The sequence below is a fragment of the Melanerpes formicivorus genome, unplaced genomic scaffold, assembly GCF_026170545.1.
Source record: "Melanerpes formicivorus ecotype bairdi unplaced genomic scaffold, bMelFor1.0.p_v2 SCAF_18, whole genome shotgun sequence".
Classification (NCBI taxonomy): Eukaryota; Metazoa; Chordata; class Aves; order Piciformes; family Picidae; genus Melanerpes; species Melanerpes formicivorus.
This window is the reverse complement of record NW_027142370.1, coordinates 10,516,758-10,532,614: the sequence shown is the minus strand read 5'-3', so window position 1 is coordinate 10,532,614 and position 15,857 is coordinate 10,516,758. Positions and strand designations below refer to the sequence as shown.

Below are 15,857 nucleotides of genomic sequence, written 5' to 3'. Positions count from 1 at the left end.
GCAACCTGTTGCAGTGCCTCACCACCCTCACAGGGAAGAATTTCTCCCTCACGTCTCCTCTCAATCCAGCTGCTTCCAGTTTGAAGCCATTACCCTTTGTCCTGTCACTCCATGGCTTTGTCCAAAAGTTCCTCTCTGAATCTCCTGTAGCCCCCTTCAAATCCTGGAAGGTTGCTCTAAGGTCTCCCTGGAGCCTTCCTTTCTCCAGGCTGAACCACCCCAGCTCTCTCAGACCATCTTTGTAGTAGCTTCCTTTTCCTGTTAGGGATGCAGTCTGCCACGAAGCTATTAAAGAACTCAGCTCTACTGACCTTCACAGATCTCTGGCAACCCACATGTGCTGAGGACTTGGCCTGAGAGTCCAAGAACAACTTTTGGCTTAAAGTACCAGAAAAGTGAGATTCTATCCTTGCATAAAGCCCAGGAGTGAGACTTTGGCACCGCTTCTTCTGTTGACATCTCAGCAGATGCAACACGGCCTACTGCGATGATCAAAGGCATCAAAGCAGAAGTGAAATCTGAGTTGTACCTGCTTGGATGAAAAACAAAAAGTGGAGCACAACTGGCACTTTTATATCTCCCTGTAATTTATTGGACAGCATTTTAAAACTGGAGAAATGTCCACTGGCCAGGTCCCAGGGCTGCTTTCAGTGCACCGCAGGAAAGCAATCGCACAGGGCTCTCTTTTCTGCTCTCAGGAGGAGGGTGTCTGTCTGCAAAGAGAATCAGAAAAGAGACCAAAAATAACAAACCTGAAATCAAAGAAATTAATCTATCACTTCAAAAGCATGTACAGTTGATTAGACCTAATCCCTCCACACAGCTGTAGCCGGGCTGCTTCGCTGAGTGAATAAAAAACACCCCAGAAATCATAGTTATTAGTGTTGGTTTTCATCCAGGAGAAGTGATGAAATAAGTCCCTTCAGAAGGGAGAGGCATAGGGAGTATTTTTATAGCTTGCATGTTTTCATTTTCCCTGTTAACTTCCAGGGGGTAGGCTGTCAGAATTTGTAAAGTGTCCTTTATAAAGGCTGAGAAAAATTCCACCTTCAACTGCCTTGCTCTTCATTCCCTCCTGCTGACGATGCCTCTGGTGCTCTGTCATTTAATTGCACCACAGAGCAAGTGTTGAGGAGCCACTGGTGCTCCCAGTTACACTGATGCTTCATAGAGTCATAGCTTCATAGAGTCATAGCTTCATAGAATGGTTTGGGCCAGAAGAGACCTTCAAGATCCTCTAGTTACAACCCCCTGCCATGGGCAAGGACACCTTCCACCAGCCCAGCTTGCTCAAAGCTTATCCAGCCTGGCCTTGAACACCTCCAAGGAAGGGGCATCCACGACCTCCCTGGGCAACCTGTGCTAGTGTCTCCCTACCCTCACTGGAAAGGATTTCTTCCTAATCTCCAGCCTAAATCTGCCCTTTTCCAGCTTCAATCCATTCCCTCTCATCCTGTCACTACAAGCCCTTGTCAAAGGTCCCTCCCCAGCTCTCTTCCAGCCCCCTTCAGGTACTGGAAGGCTGCTTGAAGTTCTCCCTGGAGCCTTCTCTTCTCCAGGCTGTACAGCCCCAACTCTCCCAGCTTGTCCCCATAAGGGAGGTTCTCCATCCCTCTGATCATCTTCATGGCCTCCTCTGAACTCACTCCAGCAGCTCCATGTCCCTTATGCTGGGGGCACCAAAACTGGATGCAGTGCTGCAGGTGGGGTCTCAGCAGAGAAGAGCAGAGGGGCAAAATCCCCTCCCTGTCCTGCTGCTCTCATTGCTTTGGATGCAGCCCAGCACATGGCTGCCTTCTGGGCTGCCAGTGCCCACTGCTGGCTCTTGAGGAGTTTATCATCAACTGACACCCCCAATTCCTTTGCCTCAAGGCTGCTCTCAAGCCACTGCTCAACCAGTCTGGATTGTGTTTGGGATTGCCCTGCCCCAGGCATAGGACCTGAAGCGGGGAAGTTCCCTGGTTGTTTTTGATGAGATGGTTTTCTTTCTGTTAGAATTTCTGTCTGTTAAGAAGACTCTCCCAACAGCTAAGAGATTAGCTTCAAGACATAAATAATGGTGAGGCCTTGAGTGAAAGGAGATAAAGACTTCAAAGATGCCAAGATAAAGATTCACACACTAAGAAGCTGACATCAATCCCCTTCTCACACCTTGCACTTGGCCCTGTTGAACTTCATGAGGCTGGCTTGGGCCCACCTTTCAAGCCTGTCCAAGCCCCTCTCCATTGTGTCAACTGGACCACACAGCTTGGTGTCATCTGCAAACTTGCTGAGGGTACCTCAATCCCACTGTCCATGCTGCTGACAGATGTTAAACAGCACTGGTCCCAGTACCAACTGCTGAGGGACACAATCAACCTCTGAGGGGCTCTTTAGAGTAACTCTGGCCTGACTCCAGCCGTCTTGAATCCAACAAGTCTAACCTTGTTGTTGTCTGAAACTCAGAAGCTTTCAGGCTAGTTCTAGACTTAAGTTTGTGGCTCCTCTTTCAACATGATTTAATTTACTGATAGTTGCCTTATTATCATCTCCACTTGGAGCCATGCCTCCAGAACTCCACCACAACCTGCAAATCCATTCCCCAGATGCACATCATTCAAAGTGACTTGGCTTTTGGAGTGCCTTAGTGGAAAAGCATTTCCAAGTTACTGTGTTGGGTTCTTTCCCTCTGTACCCAGGGCAGGGCGGGGTGGGGAGGGTGGAAAATATCTTCAGTATCATTTATTTCATTGTGATCAAACCACCTAAACATTTTGTGGGTCTTGTGGCTCACTTTTTGAGAAGCAAAGGCTGCATTTGTTTAAATGGCACCACCCTGTCAGAAGCTTCAGAACAAAGCTGTTGGTGCAAGCAGCTCATATTAGCAAGTGCAACAGTGACTGAAGAGAAACTTCTTCCTGAGCACATCTTGTGGTTTTCACCCTGTGGTCCCTGTGGTAAACTGACTTTGAAGAGGTTTTTTAGGGGGGAGGGGAGAGAAAAAAATCTTTCCAAGCTTTATTTCTGTGTGAATAAGTTTCCCATCTGCGCTGGAGGGAAAAATGAAGCCCCAAGCATTAAAGCTTGAAAACCACTTGTTAACAAATTATCTCCAAGTCTCTGAAACAATAAGGTCTTCAGCCTGCTGGTGTTTCTCTGACATGGCACCTCCTGACAAATTAGAAACAGCAAAGGACTAATTAACAAAAGGCACAGTTTCCAAGGGAGTAGCTGGGCACATCCACATGGGGACCAGCTCCACCGAGCTCTGCCTGGCTTGGCCAGCAGTACCTCTGTCCCCCAGCACTTCCCACTCTCTCTAACTCATTTCTTGTTCTCAGAAGCAAGCCTTTGCAGGGAGAGGCTGTTTGAGAACTGCTTTTCCTTCCCTTCACAGCCCTCTATCCTTTTCATCTCCCAGCTTTTGACATCCACCTTTGCATTAAAGAGGACTTGTTCACCTCCCTTGTCTGCTCTCACTTATCGGCTTAGAGCAATGGCAGGGGTTATTAAACACTGCTCTTTGCTCCTGGAATGAAATCTTGGATGAGTGAATGCTCTCATTGTTGGGAGCCCAGCAGAAGTCACAGAATCATCTTAACATCAGACTGGCTTATTGGATTTCAAACAAGCTGTCACTGGTACCACAACCCCTGCCTAGACATCACTCGTGACTATTCACAGGCAGGAAGAGCAGCGCTGGGAGCACTGAGTTGCAAACTGGAAGGCTGTGGCAGAGTAACATCAATGACACAAATTAATTGTGGTTCTGTTGGCTTAGGCAGTCCCTGATAGGAACAGTCCTGCATAGGGCTTGCCCTTGTAACAACAACTTCCAAGAGTCAGGAGTTGTTGAATGAAGGTATTTGTGTGTAAGACTTGAGAAAGTGGAGATGATCAGTGTGAGCTAAGCACCAGTGGTTGGGTAAGGCTATGGAGACTCTGTCTTTCAGAGCACAGAAGGCCACAGTGTGCCATTTGTAGGGCCCTGGCCACTGCATTTCACTTCAGTATCTCTGCATCATTCAGCAATTTGTATTGAACTAAAGCATCTCATCCAGAAAGGGCTTTGGGGTCTCAACCCAAAGGCAGGAAAAGCTGGACAAGGATGGACCCTGTGTCAGTTGTCAAAGGGTGGCTGATGTTCCAGATAACTGGTTGTGTGTGGTTTGGTGATGCACTGCTCCTCTGCCCTTTGCTCTGCAATGCTGAGAGCTGTCTGAATTACTGCCTGGGCAGCCCCAGCCTGCCCAAGTGCTCACAGGAACAGCAGCTCACTTGCAGGGCTCTGGGTCCAGCTTCTCCACCTATCTCCTGCCTCTGCTCTCTGGTGGGTTGGGTTCTCACTCCACTCTCCAAACAGAATAGCTGATAGGGATACATCTGAAGAGTTCTGCCAGTGGGATTAAGAAGTTCTGCTGCCTCTGTTGCATTCACAACACTCTTCCCAGTGCAGCCCAGGAGCTGGGCACCTCCTTGAACCTTCCATGAAAAGCCTGGTGCCGGTGTAAGAGCCACCACAGCTGTGATTACATGTGGTCTTGTCATGCCATTTGTAGGCACAAAAGATTCAGCTGAACCTGATGCATGCAGGTGAAATCTCACTGTGCACCAGCAAGGCCCAGCAAAGCTGCTGGAGGTAAAGCTCCTCTGCTCCCACTCTGACTTCAGTTACTGAGTATGGAAAAGTTCTGCAATGCAACCCAGAGCTCTGCCCTAATCAGTTTGCTATTGATAGCTCACAAGAAAGCTAAAGTCACTCCAGCATTATCGTGTGGGGCCCTGCATGATTGCCCAAGGTCAGAAGGAACCAAAGACAAACCAACATAATTGCCCTCTGAGGCAGAGAATTGATTCAGGGCTCTTTGGTTGACCCTGCTGTGAAAGACAATTTGAGCAGAGTGTGACTTCAGAGGAACAAGAAGCCCTCCTCACCTAGCAGCAGAGACAGCACTGGCCACAGGCACTGAGTGGGCAGCTGAAGGAAGTGGGAGATGTGGCTGTGAACTGATTTCAGTCCCCATCAGTTGTTTTACTGCCATGCTGCCAGCATCCATGGTGCTGTTAGGGAAGGAGAGGTAGACCAAGATATAGCTGAGAGCTGCTTTATTAGCCATGAGGGACCTCCTGCCCCTTGCAAACTTCAGCCAGCATGGGAACCACCGGAGCAAGTCCTACCCCAGTCAGAGTCCCTGTGTATTTATGAGCCCACATAAGTGTGCCTTGCTAACATCAGGGCATCTAACCCTCATGTTATTGTCCAGTGGGACCTCTGTAGCACAAGACCAGCGTCTGCAGCTGCAAAATGCCCTGTGTGCTGTCATAGCTGCCCCAGCAGGTGTGCTTCCTCCTTTCTCACAGAGTATTGACCCATGAGGAGGGAATGAATAGATGTGCTTGCCTTTCATCTCTGCCAGCCCTGCCTGCCACCTTCTTGCTCTCCAGCTCTCTTTCTGCTCCTGCCCACTCAACACTCAGCCCACAGCTCAGAAGCAATGCTGTCAGATAAAGAGTAAATCATCTTTCTTGTTCTCCTCTCCCTTCATACATCTCCTTTCCCTCTCGATTTGATGCAGGGACTGTCTGGGGTAATTCTTCAGCCTGTTATGCAAGGAGTCAGGCTAGATTATCTCTAATGAACCCCTCCAGCCTGCGAGAAATAATCTGTGCTGGGCACAATCCTATTTGCTGCCCTGGCAGTGAGTCAGCAGAGATGTCACGCCTGCTGCAGGCAGGCAGGCAGCGCTGAGGGCTGGGTGCAAGCCCTCCGGAGCAGCACATACCCGAGCGTCTAGGCTGTAGGCTGTCTTCTTCAAGTCCTGCAACGCCCTCTGCATGAACTCAAACGCGTGGCAGTCAACGCAGGGGCGACCTGCAAAACACAGAGGAAGGCATCACTGTCAGGGGATGAAGTGTGGAAGGGGAATACTCACAGAACTCCTAACGCCAGGAGAAAGCTCATTTAATTCCCGGAGTTTGGGCTGCCTGTGCACAGGGATGCAGCTATCCTTGTGTAGGTGTGTGAGGATCAGCAAAGACACAAAAGGTGTTCAAGACTAGGCTGGTCAAGGCTTTAAGCAACCTGGTCTCGTGGAACTATATGGTCTTTAAGGTCCCTTCCAACCCAAACTGTTCTAGAATTCTACAATCCTACGATTTTGCTGGGTGTACTCTTCTAAACATAGGCCAGGCTTGATTCTGCTGGGTGCTGGGTGCCCTTAGCCCCCAGCCCCTCCCCTCAGAGCTGCAATCCTCAGCCCTCCTCAGACACATGCTCATTCACACCAAAACCAGCAGTTTGCAGTGATTCAGGAATCAGACAGGCAGGTCTGTTTTCACAGGAGCTCTTACAGAGCAGCTTGGCAGGGGACAGTGCCAGCTCTGTCTTTGCTTCCTTTCACCTGCTGCTGTATTTTTCCTCTGCCAGGAATGCAAAGCATCCCACTGGCTCTGCAGCTGGTGCCAGTGTGTGTGCACAGCGAGGCAGGGCAGGGAAAAGGCAGAGGAGAGGACTTGACAACAACTAAAATGGCTCACTGCTGGACCTGGGCAGTGCTGCTCTGCCAGGAGTCACCCTGCACTGATCTCAGCCCCTTTCACTCAGTCACAGAGTCAATGAAGGGTGGGGTTTCAGAAGAAGAGAGGTCAGTACTGGAGGAACTGCAGGAGGAATGGGGAGAGAGGACAGCTCACACTGATCACAGACCCCCCATGTTGAGGAGGGTGCTGAAATCCTTGTCCACAGGCAGCCACCTGAGAAAGCAAGGAGGGTGCAAAGGTCCTGCCAAGACAGTTGGGGAGCTGCTCAGAGCCAGGGACCTCCTGTGCAGCACTGGAGCACCCTGTGGCTGGCACCCTGCTGCCAACAGGGACTTCTGACTTGGGCCTGATGGAAGGGAGCAGCCAGAATGCTTCTTGGTCCCCAGCAAACTTGTTGGGGGCTTTGACCTAAAGGAGATATTTCCCTCCCACCCATGCTCCTTCATCTCCCTTCCCACAAAGCAGGCATCTCAGGGAGACCCAGGGATCAAGCCAGGGCTTTTATTCCAGGGATGTGGGAGATGGGAACAGGCTTCCCAGGGAGCCTATGGCAGTGGTTGCAGCCACTAGCAGATACTTAAGGATCTAAGAATAAGCCTCTAGCAATGTCCTTCTAGGCTGCCAAGATACTGAAGCATGTCCTGGGTCTGGCTGCTGTTTCCATGTCTGACAGGCCCTCCATTAATTTTGCTCACATGGATTTGCCCCATTGCTTCCTGAATCCACATAAACTTCTAGTTTCTACAGCATCCTGTGGCCATAAGGTCCACAACTCAGCTTTCAGTGAGTGAAGAAAGCACCATCCCTGTCTGCTCTGCAGTTAACATCTGCTGCTTTCATTTCCTGCCTCTCATTTGTGCAGTGGAAGGGACAGTTATTAAATATTCACCATCTTGGTCCCACTTATGACTTTGCTACTCTCCATCACTCCCTGCAGGCTGAAGATGGTAAGATGGCCCTACCTAGCTGGGCTTCATCTCTCCTGCTCCACAGTGTTCTCAGTAGGATGCTCATGGACATTTCCCCAATTCAATGCTGTCTAAGGGTCTGTTTTCAAAGCTTTGAACCAAATCTAAAGGTGCTGTTGCCAACAGGAGCAATCCCACCCTGCCCTCTGTCCTTGGCTCTGTGCTCCCACAGCTTCCCTTGTGCTGCCACACCTTCCCTAGCTCACAGGAGTGACCATGCAGTTTTTTAGCCATCTGGATCACTGGTTTTTATTAGTTTTCCCTCCAGATCAGATCCTGAATGCTCAAGTTCTGCAGCTACAAGAAGAAAGAGGGCAAGAAGAGGGGCACAGGTTCTGGGGAGGAGAAGGGCAGAGGCAGCAGCAGGCTTACAGCAGCTTACAGCACCCGTGAAACCAAACCTTAAGTCACATCTTAGCAAAGTACAGCAGAGTGCTATTAATTCCTTGCTGACAGCTGGGAACAGACTATCATTCATAGGGAGACTTAACAGGTTTGTGGATTAACATAATGAGAATTATCAGGAGTCAGCTATAATTCTTTAAATGGGTCCTGTCAGCACAGAGACTGACTGCCTGTGTCTTTGTGTGTGTGGAGAAGTGGGGGAGGAGAGATTAAAATATGCTCCTTGGCTTCTTGGGACTGAAAGCACTGTGGAAGACTAATTTATGTTCCACCACATGCACAGGGTGTTTGCTCTTTGTGTTTCCTGCACCTTGGCTGATGGAAACAGACTGACCAGCTTCTGCTCTTCAGCTTCCAGGTTTCAGCTTCCACAGTGGGTGATCCAGGCTGTAAATGCAATGGGGAGCTGAGGAAATGATTTGGTTTGGTTTGTTGGTTTGGGGTTGGTTTTTTTTAAGTTGATTGCACTGAATTGAAATAATCTGCAAACATTGGTAACATCACTTCAGACCTGAACAGTCTTTATTTTTGTGCAGGCAAAGTGCTGTCTGTGAAGTACAAGGACATGATTAATGCCTGCTAATCAGCATTATTCATAAAAAGCTGGGCCTGGCTCCCTGGCTGGCAGAAAGTTTGCCAAGAGGAGAGCTGCTGATGGTACACCAAGCCAGATACTGCTGCCACATGCAGGGCAAGGTCTCTCTGCCAGGTTAGGAAGAACTCTGACTCACTCTCAGGCAGTTGTCCTGTGCCTCCTGCACCTCCCTCACTTGCACAGGAGCACTGCTGCCCCTCTCCTGCTTACAGTGCTGCAGGAGGGACACTTTCCCCCCACCAAGCGGAAGAAAGACGCTGTAGTGCTGTGTGCTCCATGAGGGATTGTTCCTGCTAAGGGCATGTTCCCAGTTCCATGTCACACACCTAGGAACAAAGAAAAGCATGGAGCACCACATTGATCAGCCCTGTAGAAGGTCCCTGTACATCATATATCCCTGTCAGCAATATGTGCCAGAGTTTGGGTGGAAAAGCCCTTTCAGTCCAGCCATTCTCTGCCTCCACCACGGCTGGTGCTAACCCATAGCCCTCAGCACCACATCTCTGTGCTGTGCAGCACTTTCCCAACAAGTGAAGCATCCTGAGTTCCTTGTTGCCTTAAAACTCTGCCCCTACAGCAGCACAAAACAATTAACTCCAAAATCATCTTCCTCCAGGCCTGGCCTCAGACATCAATACTGGAGGCACTGCTACCAGTCTCCCTTACTCAGGACAGAGCAGCATGTCTCTGCAGCAAGCCTGGCCACAGAACCACTCTGACCTGCCCTTTATTCCTTCCTCACTCTCACAAGCAGGAGTAAGACAAGAGAAGGAACCTTCCTCAAGGGCTCTTCAGGGCACTCAGCTTGGCCAGAGGATATCAAGAAGTTAACTCCTGAGACTGGGGTCAGAAAGCCTGGCCAAGAGATTTGTTCTGCAGGTGAAAAAGGAGATTCCACAACAGAAGCAGAAGGAGCCAGCATGTACTTTTTGCCCCCCCCCCCCCCAAATATGTTGACTTGCCTCTGCTCACAGAGACACAGAAAGGTCATGGGTAATTAATTTTTCAAGCATGATTTTCTCCTTGAGGAGACAAAATGAACCATTTGTCACAAAACTTACTGAAATTAATACATGCTTAGAAGGCAAACAGATAAAACAGAGACGAGGGCTGGCTGAGAACAGACCCAAACATAGCACCAGCAAAGAAAGAAGAGGATGGGAAAACAAGAAGAGAATTCAGCTTTAAAGTCAACCACACAGAGATGTGTCTGAAAGCTGGTAATGGAATTCCAGGAGAAGAAAATGCAGTGCCTGAATCAGGTCTTGGATTAAATATTTTGGTAGTCATGCTAAAACACAGCTGTGATACAAGGTGAGCATGACTAAGAACTAGAGATTGGTTTGTGTGCAATTATTTGCCTTTTATTTCCTTTTTTTTTTTTTCCCCTCCCAGAGGATGTTTTAAGTTTCTAAAGAGTGGCTACTTCCAGCTTGCTGTCACCAAAACACCCTGGAGAACATTGACTCCATCCCCTGGCGTCATTAAACTTTTACCTCCTTTTGGAGCTGAGCAAGTTTAACTAGAGACTTGCTGAAAATGACAGAAGCTGAGCTGGAGCTGAGATGCAAAGGCAAGGGCTCCCAGCTCTATGATGTGCCCAAGCCAGCTGGTTAGATTGATTAACTTTTAGCTTTGCAGAGTAAGAGGATTTCACAAGCCTACATCTGCTTTACAAACACCCTGCTTGTGTAAACTCCCCCCCTCCCCTCCAGCTGTAGCAGTTACAACAAGGTTGAACTTGACCTATTGTTCCAACCAAACACTAACATAAACAAACTGTTAGGAGCTAGCAGAAGTAAACAGACATTTCCTCCTGACATCCAGCCTGGCAGGGGGGTCATCTAGAGAGTGGCAAACCTGGGAAAGGCACTCTTGAGAAGCAGATGTTAAAGACCTACAAGCACAGAGCTTCAAAAGAAGCTCCCATGAAAATGCTAGCCTGCACTTGTTTGGTTTTTTATCTCAATAGCTGAGCCTATAAACCAGCTTGCCTGCTGGTTTATAGGCAGTGTTTGCACCTCCACTGCTGACCCCTCACACATCCATCGCTGCTCCCTCGCTAACCAGGCGATGCAATGCTCCCCTGGAGACGAGGTCTGTGTGGCTGCCGTGGGGTAGGAGGAGGACAGCAAGCCAGCAGTGGTGCACCAGGAGGGCACGAGTGCCAGGGCAGGTACGTACTTTCTGCAGGGATGACAGTGCCAGAGTCCTGGGCAGCCCCCACAAGCCCGATGCTGAGCAGGCTGAGCAGCCAGATGAAGGGGATGGCCACACGCATGGTGCTGCGGGCAGGCGGCCACGCCATGGCTCTCAGCAGCAGCTCTTCCCTGCCTGCATGAAGGAGAAACAGTCACCACCAGCCCTTGGCTCCCCACAGAGAAGTGGGTGAGATGTGCTAAGCACAGCCCCACATGCCCATGCAACGCCCCCATGCACACAGTGCTGCTGCCACCACGCACCCCGGGCTCGCTGGGCTCCCCCAGGAGCAGTTTGCCAAGTACCTTTTCTTTCTCCTTGCGTGTGTGCCAGAGCCTTGGAGAAGCTGTAGCAAGCAGGAGAGCTCCAGCAGTCACTCTGAGCATGCGTCCCCCCTGCATCCCCCCCCACCCCCCTTCCCTGATGAGGGTCATTGCCATGGAGATTCGCTATAGCAACACTGAAAAATTGGAGCTGCCAAGTGGAGAAGAAGATTTAAAGGGGCCACAATGTGGTGGATGGTCACCTCCTCCACCTCTGCTCCTCGAGGGCTGTGTCCTCTCCTCGGTGAACACTGGCTGCTGACACCCACAGAAGAGGGTCTTAGGCAATTTTTGTGTCTGTTGCTTTTGCTCCCAATGGGACTGGGCTGAAATATGCAACCCCCAGCCCTTGCCCTTAAGCTGTAAGTCAGCCAGAGTGACATTGTTTTCCAGGAGGTGTCAAATGAAATGAAAGCTCACAAGTACACTTGGACAACTAAAGATGCAGGGCCTGCTAATGGCACCCTGCACTCTGGGGAAGACTCCACCATGGGCATTCTTTAACCACACTGAAAACAAAGCCTCGTGGACAACAGGCCCCACTTGCACACAAACCAGCTGGGAACATGGATCCTACACAGCATCACACTGGGTAACCAAGTTAACAGCCCAGCCAAAACATACCCACCACAAAAGCCTAAGGATGCTCACTTCAGGCTCAGCTCTTGCTCCAGGGTTGCACCGACAGGCTGTGTCCTGACATGGCTCAAGCGTGAGTCCTCCTGGATGGGGGATCTCTGCAAGGACCTGGCTGAAATCAAGCCTTCAGAAAGTGGAGGTGATCCCTTGGAAAAGAGAGGGACACTCTCTCAAAACCTGTTTGCCCCAGAGCGTGGGCAGGGAGTCATCTTGACACGTACCTGTTCAACTCATGGCTTTGTCCTTCTGTCACAGGAGGACACTCTGCCTCTTCTCAGCAGGGAGCAGGCTCCAGCCTTCCTGCTCTGTACAGACCAAGTAACCTGCCAGGCTGTGGAGGCATCAGCCTGATAGCTGAGACATCATTTATCCCAGGCTTTCTTCAGCCCTGGGACTGTCACCAGCAGCATCCTCTGCTTCTTTTTCACTTGTTCCTGTGGTGTCTTCAGAATCACCTCTTATGTGCCTCATTTCATAGAATCCTAGAATGTTTTGGGTCAGAAGGGGCCTTCAATATCATCTAGTTCCAACCCCACAGCCATGGGCAGGGACACTGTCCACTAGACCAGGTTGCTCAAACATTTCAGTGCTTATGCTTTTGGATCAGGTTAGTTTAAAAGTCATCTTATAAAACTCCAGGCTCTTGACTATTTTCTGCCCAAGTGGAATTACCTTGTGCATGCAAGAAAGGGGGACAGCCCCAGCCCAGAGCTGTGGAAGCAGTTCCTACAAGAGTGACATGTTGAGCAAACCTTCAGCCCAAAGTGCTACTGAAACTCAACTCCCCTTGTGTGGAAAGTCCAAATGAAGGTCTCAGTGAATGAGGTCTTCATAGAATCATAGAATTGCCTGAATGGAAAAGATGTTAAGACCACTGAGTGCAACCATAAAGCGAGTCAGGGCAAACATCCACCAAAACGGCTCTGCTGACTCTGAGGAGCTGAGACTCCCAATCCCAGCTCTGAAGTCAGATGCATGAAGTGAGATAGAGTAGAGTAGAGTAGAGTAGAGTAGAGTAGAGTAGAGTAGCATAGAATAGACCAGACCAGGTTGGAAAAGACCTTCAAGATCATCACCCAACACCATCTAATCAACTAAACCATGGCATCAAGCACCCCATCAAGTCTCTTCCTAAACACCTCCAGTGATGGGGACTCCACCACATCCCTGGGCAGCACATTCCAATGGCCAATATCATCTCTTTCTGTGAAGAACTTCTTCCTAACATCCAATCTAAACCTCCCCTGGCACAGCTTGAAACTGTGTCCTCTTGTTCTGGTGCTAATTGCCTGGGAGAAGAGACCAACCCCCACTTGGCTACAACCTCCCTTCAGCAACAATTGCTGTAGAGAGCAATAAGGTCACCCCTGAGCCTCCTCTTCTCCAGGCTAAGCAACCCCAGCTCCCTCAGCCTCTCCTCATAGGGCTTGTGCTCCAAACCCCTCCCCAGCTTTGTTGCCCCAAGTTAACACTGATTAAGATGTCCCAAGTTCACATTGTTTGTCTCTTTGCAGGCCTCAGATGCCTGTTAAAGGAGCAGCTCCATAATGGTTGGGATATATGGAACAACAACTGAGTGTACACTCCTCTGGGGCTGGTCACACTGTCTAGCCCTGATCTGCAGTTTTAAATAACACCAAATGGAAATTCTGGCACAGAATCCAAACCTTGCACTTCCATTCCTCCTGGCATATGTTTCTTGTGCTCACCCTCATTATGGTCCTCCAGTTATGTCACACTTCTCACACACAACCTTCATGAAGGGGACAGAAAGGAGATTACAAATGTAGCAACCTCTGATGAGGTGTCCTCCTTGTGTTGGTGGACACAGGACTCCAGGTGGGGTCTCTTGAGAGCAGAGTAGAGGGGGGAAATCATCTCAGCAACTACTGGAAGAGCTCAGGGGAGCCATGGAAAGGGTAAATGCAGTGACTGTCCTTAAATGGAGGAAGAGAAACTGGAACATGCCACACAAACCAGTTTAATGTCAATCTCTGAGAAGCTTTGGAAGCAATGACCCCACCCAGCAGTTTGTGAGCATTGGGAAAACAAGAGCTGGAGTTGCAAATAAGAGGTATTTGTCAAGAGTCAAGTCAGACCAGTTTAGTTTCCTTCTGTGACATGGTAACAGGCCTTGCAAGTAGGGAAAGCCAAATGTAATCAATTCCAGGAAGATTTCTGATGCTGTGTCAGAAGCAAACTAAGGAAACTTGCTCTGAGGCCAGCAACACTGCTGAGAGTTAGCAAAGGGTCACTGTCACCATGCAAAGATGTATCACACCAGGTCTGCAGAGACTTACTCAGTTCAAGGGTTGTCCCACATTTGAGTGGTCAGCTGGATAATGAATAGACAGAGTTATTCCTTGGTTGTTCCAAGGGGTGACAGGCACAAACTTGAACAGCAGAACTTCCATCTAACCATGGAGAGGAATTTGTTTAGTTTAAGGCTGACGGAGCCCTGGAGCAGGCTGCCCAGAGAGCTGGTGGAGTCTCCATCTCTGGAGACATTCCAAACCTGTCTGGATGTGTTCCTGTGTGACCTTCTCTAGGTGAGCCTGCCTTGGCAGGGGAGTTGGACTGGATGATCTGCAGAGGTCCCTGCCAACCCCTACCATTCTGTGATTAAGATGGACATCAGCCTGGAGGTTATGAGTGATGCCAAGGAAGAGGACTAGAATTCTAAGTCACACAGGTTGGAAAAAAAACCAGAAAAAAGGGTCTAAAACCAGAATGAAATGTTAGGATAAGAACAAAGTGCTCTACTTCATCAGGAATAATCAACAGCTTGTATTTAGAACATGGAACAGCAGGGTAAGTGGCACTTTTAGGGTGGAGCTAGGGAGTCATGAGCTGAAATCAGTCCCCAGTGTTCTCTCCTTGCCAAAAGAAATGCAATCATCCTGGGATTTAAACAGTGCAAGAGCTTAGAGTGCCTTCAGCAGAAGGCCTGAGCTGTAGGACTGCATCTGGTTTGGTCACTGCAATAGTAGGAACTGGCTGAGGCAGCAACAGCAGCAGAAATAACCAGAGGTTTCAATTGCATCAGGGAGGTGCCACCAAAGCTCCTGATAAGAGGAGAAGAAATGGCCTCAAGTTGCACCAGGACAGGTTTAGGTTGGGTATCAGAAGAAACTTCTTCTCTGAAAGGGTTCTCAAGGACTGGAACAGGCTGCCCAGGGAGGTGGCTGTATCCCCATCCCTGGAGGTGTTTCAGGGAGGCAGAGATGTGGTGCTCTGGGCCATGGTTTAGCACCAGCCTTGGTAGAGTTAGAGAATAGTTGGACTTAAAGGTCTTTTCCAATCAGAAGGATTCTAAGACTGTACACTTAAGGCTGTAGGCATAAAATAGACATGATTTGGGAATAGCATTGGGATAGACAGCCCTTCATGAAGACCAGGGTGATTTCTTAGGGATACCTTTCCCTTCCTGGTTTTCATGAGTGCCTGATCACAAGACTCATTCTGCTTCCCAAGCAGTCCCTTCCCAGCTCTCTGTTGTAATCCCAGCATAAACACAGACACCCCTGGGAGAAATGCATTGCCCTTGTGCAGCATCTGCAGCTCAGACTGTTTCTCCTTTCCCAGCTATCAGGGCAAAGGCAATGTTTTTCTGCACTAAACAAGCATTACAGCCAGAGAATATTCTTGGTTTGGGATGGGTCAGGGACATTTGGCTGCAGGGCAGCTGCCAGGGCCCACAGCTTCTGAATCATAGAATCCTGGAATGGTTTGGGCTGGAAGAGACCTTCAAGATCATCTACTTCCAACCCAATGCCATGGGCAAGGATACCTCCACTAGCCCAGGTTGCTCAAGGCCTCATGAAGCCTGGCCTTGAATGCCTCCAGGGTGGGGGCATCAACAGCTTCCCTGGGCAACCTATTCCAGAGTCTCATCACTCTCACTGGAAAGAATTTCTTCCTAATCTCCTCTCTAAATCTAAGTAATCCCACTTGAAATAATTATTTCACAGTCTTGCAGATGAATTGAGAGGTGAGAAGCTGAGGCACTGTGGATCTTTCAGCCCATAATCAGGATAAATTGTATTGTCTTTTTGGCAGCCACCTCAGGCCCTGAAAGGGACTGAAAATCAAAGCACCCTATACTTATCTTGTCCCTCATACCATGAGATGATGGCTCCCCTTTGCTTGGTGGCTCAGTATCCTCTTTGAATCAGAGGTTTGGTGAGAAGAAAATAAGTTTCCTTCACC

At 49.3% G+C, this 15,857-nt stretch overlaps 1 protein-coding gene across 1 annotated transcript; it reads right to left on the bottom strand.

Annotated features, from left to right (window-relative positions):
* Positions 1–569: 569 nt before the first annotated feature.
* On the bottom strand, positions 570–13,363 carry LOC137446779 (NELL2-interacting cell ontogeny regulator 1-like). Its single transcript, XM_068149738.1, has 5 exons — positions 13,358–13,363; positions 10,992–11,160; positions 10,672–10,821; positions 5,763–5,851; positions 570–713 (listed from the first exon to the last, which is right to left on the bottom strand). Exons 1-5 carry the CDS (start codon positions 13,361–13,363, stop codon positions 648–650), a joined length of 480 nt encoding a protein of 159 aa, XP_068005839.1. The 3' UTR covers positions 570–647.
* Between the last annotated feature and the right edge of the window lie 2,494 nt (positions 13,364–15,857).

Coding starts and splice junctions, on each gene's coding strand:
- LOC137446779 (XM_068149738.1), bottom strand. Junction 5,852..10,671: donor CACTGTCATCCCTGCAGAAA/GTACGTACCTGC, acceptor TGTGTTTTGCAG/GTCGCCCCTGCGTTGACTGC. Junction 714..5,762: donor CCTACAGCCTAGACGCTCGG/GTATGTGCTGCT, acceptor TTCTCTTTGCAG/ACAGACACCCTCCTCCTGAG.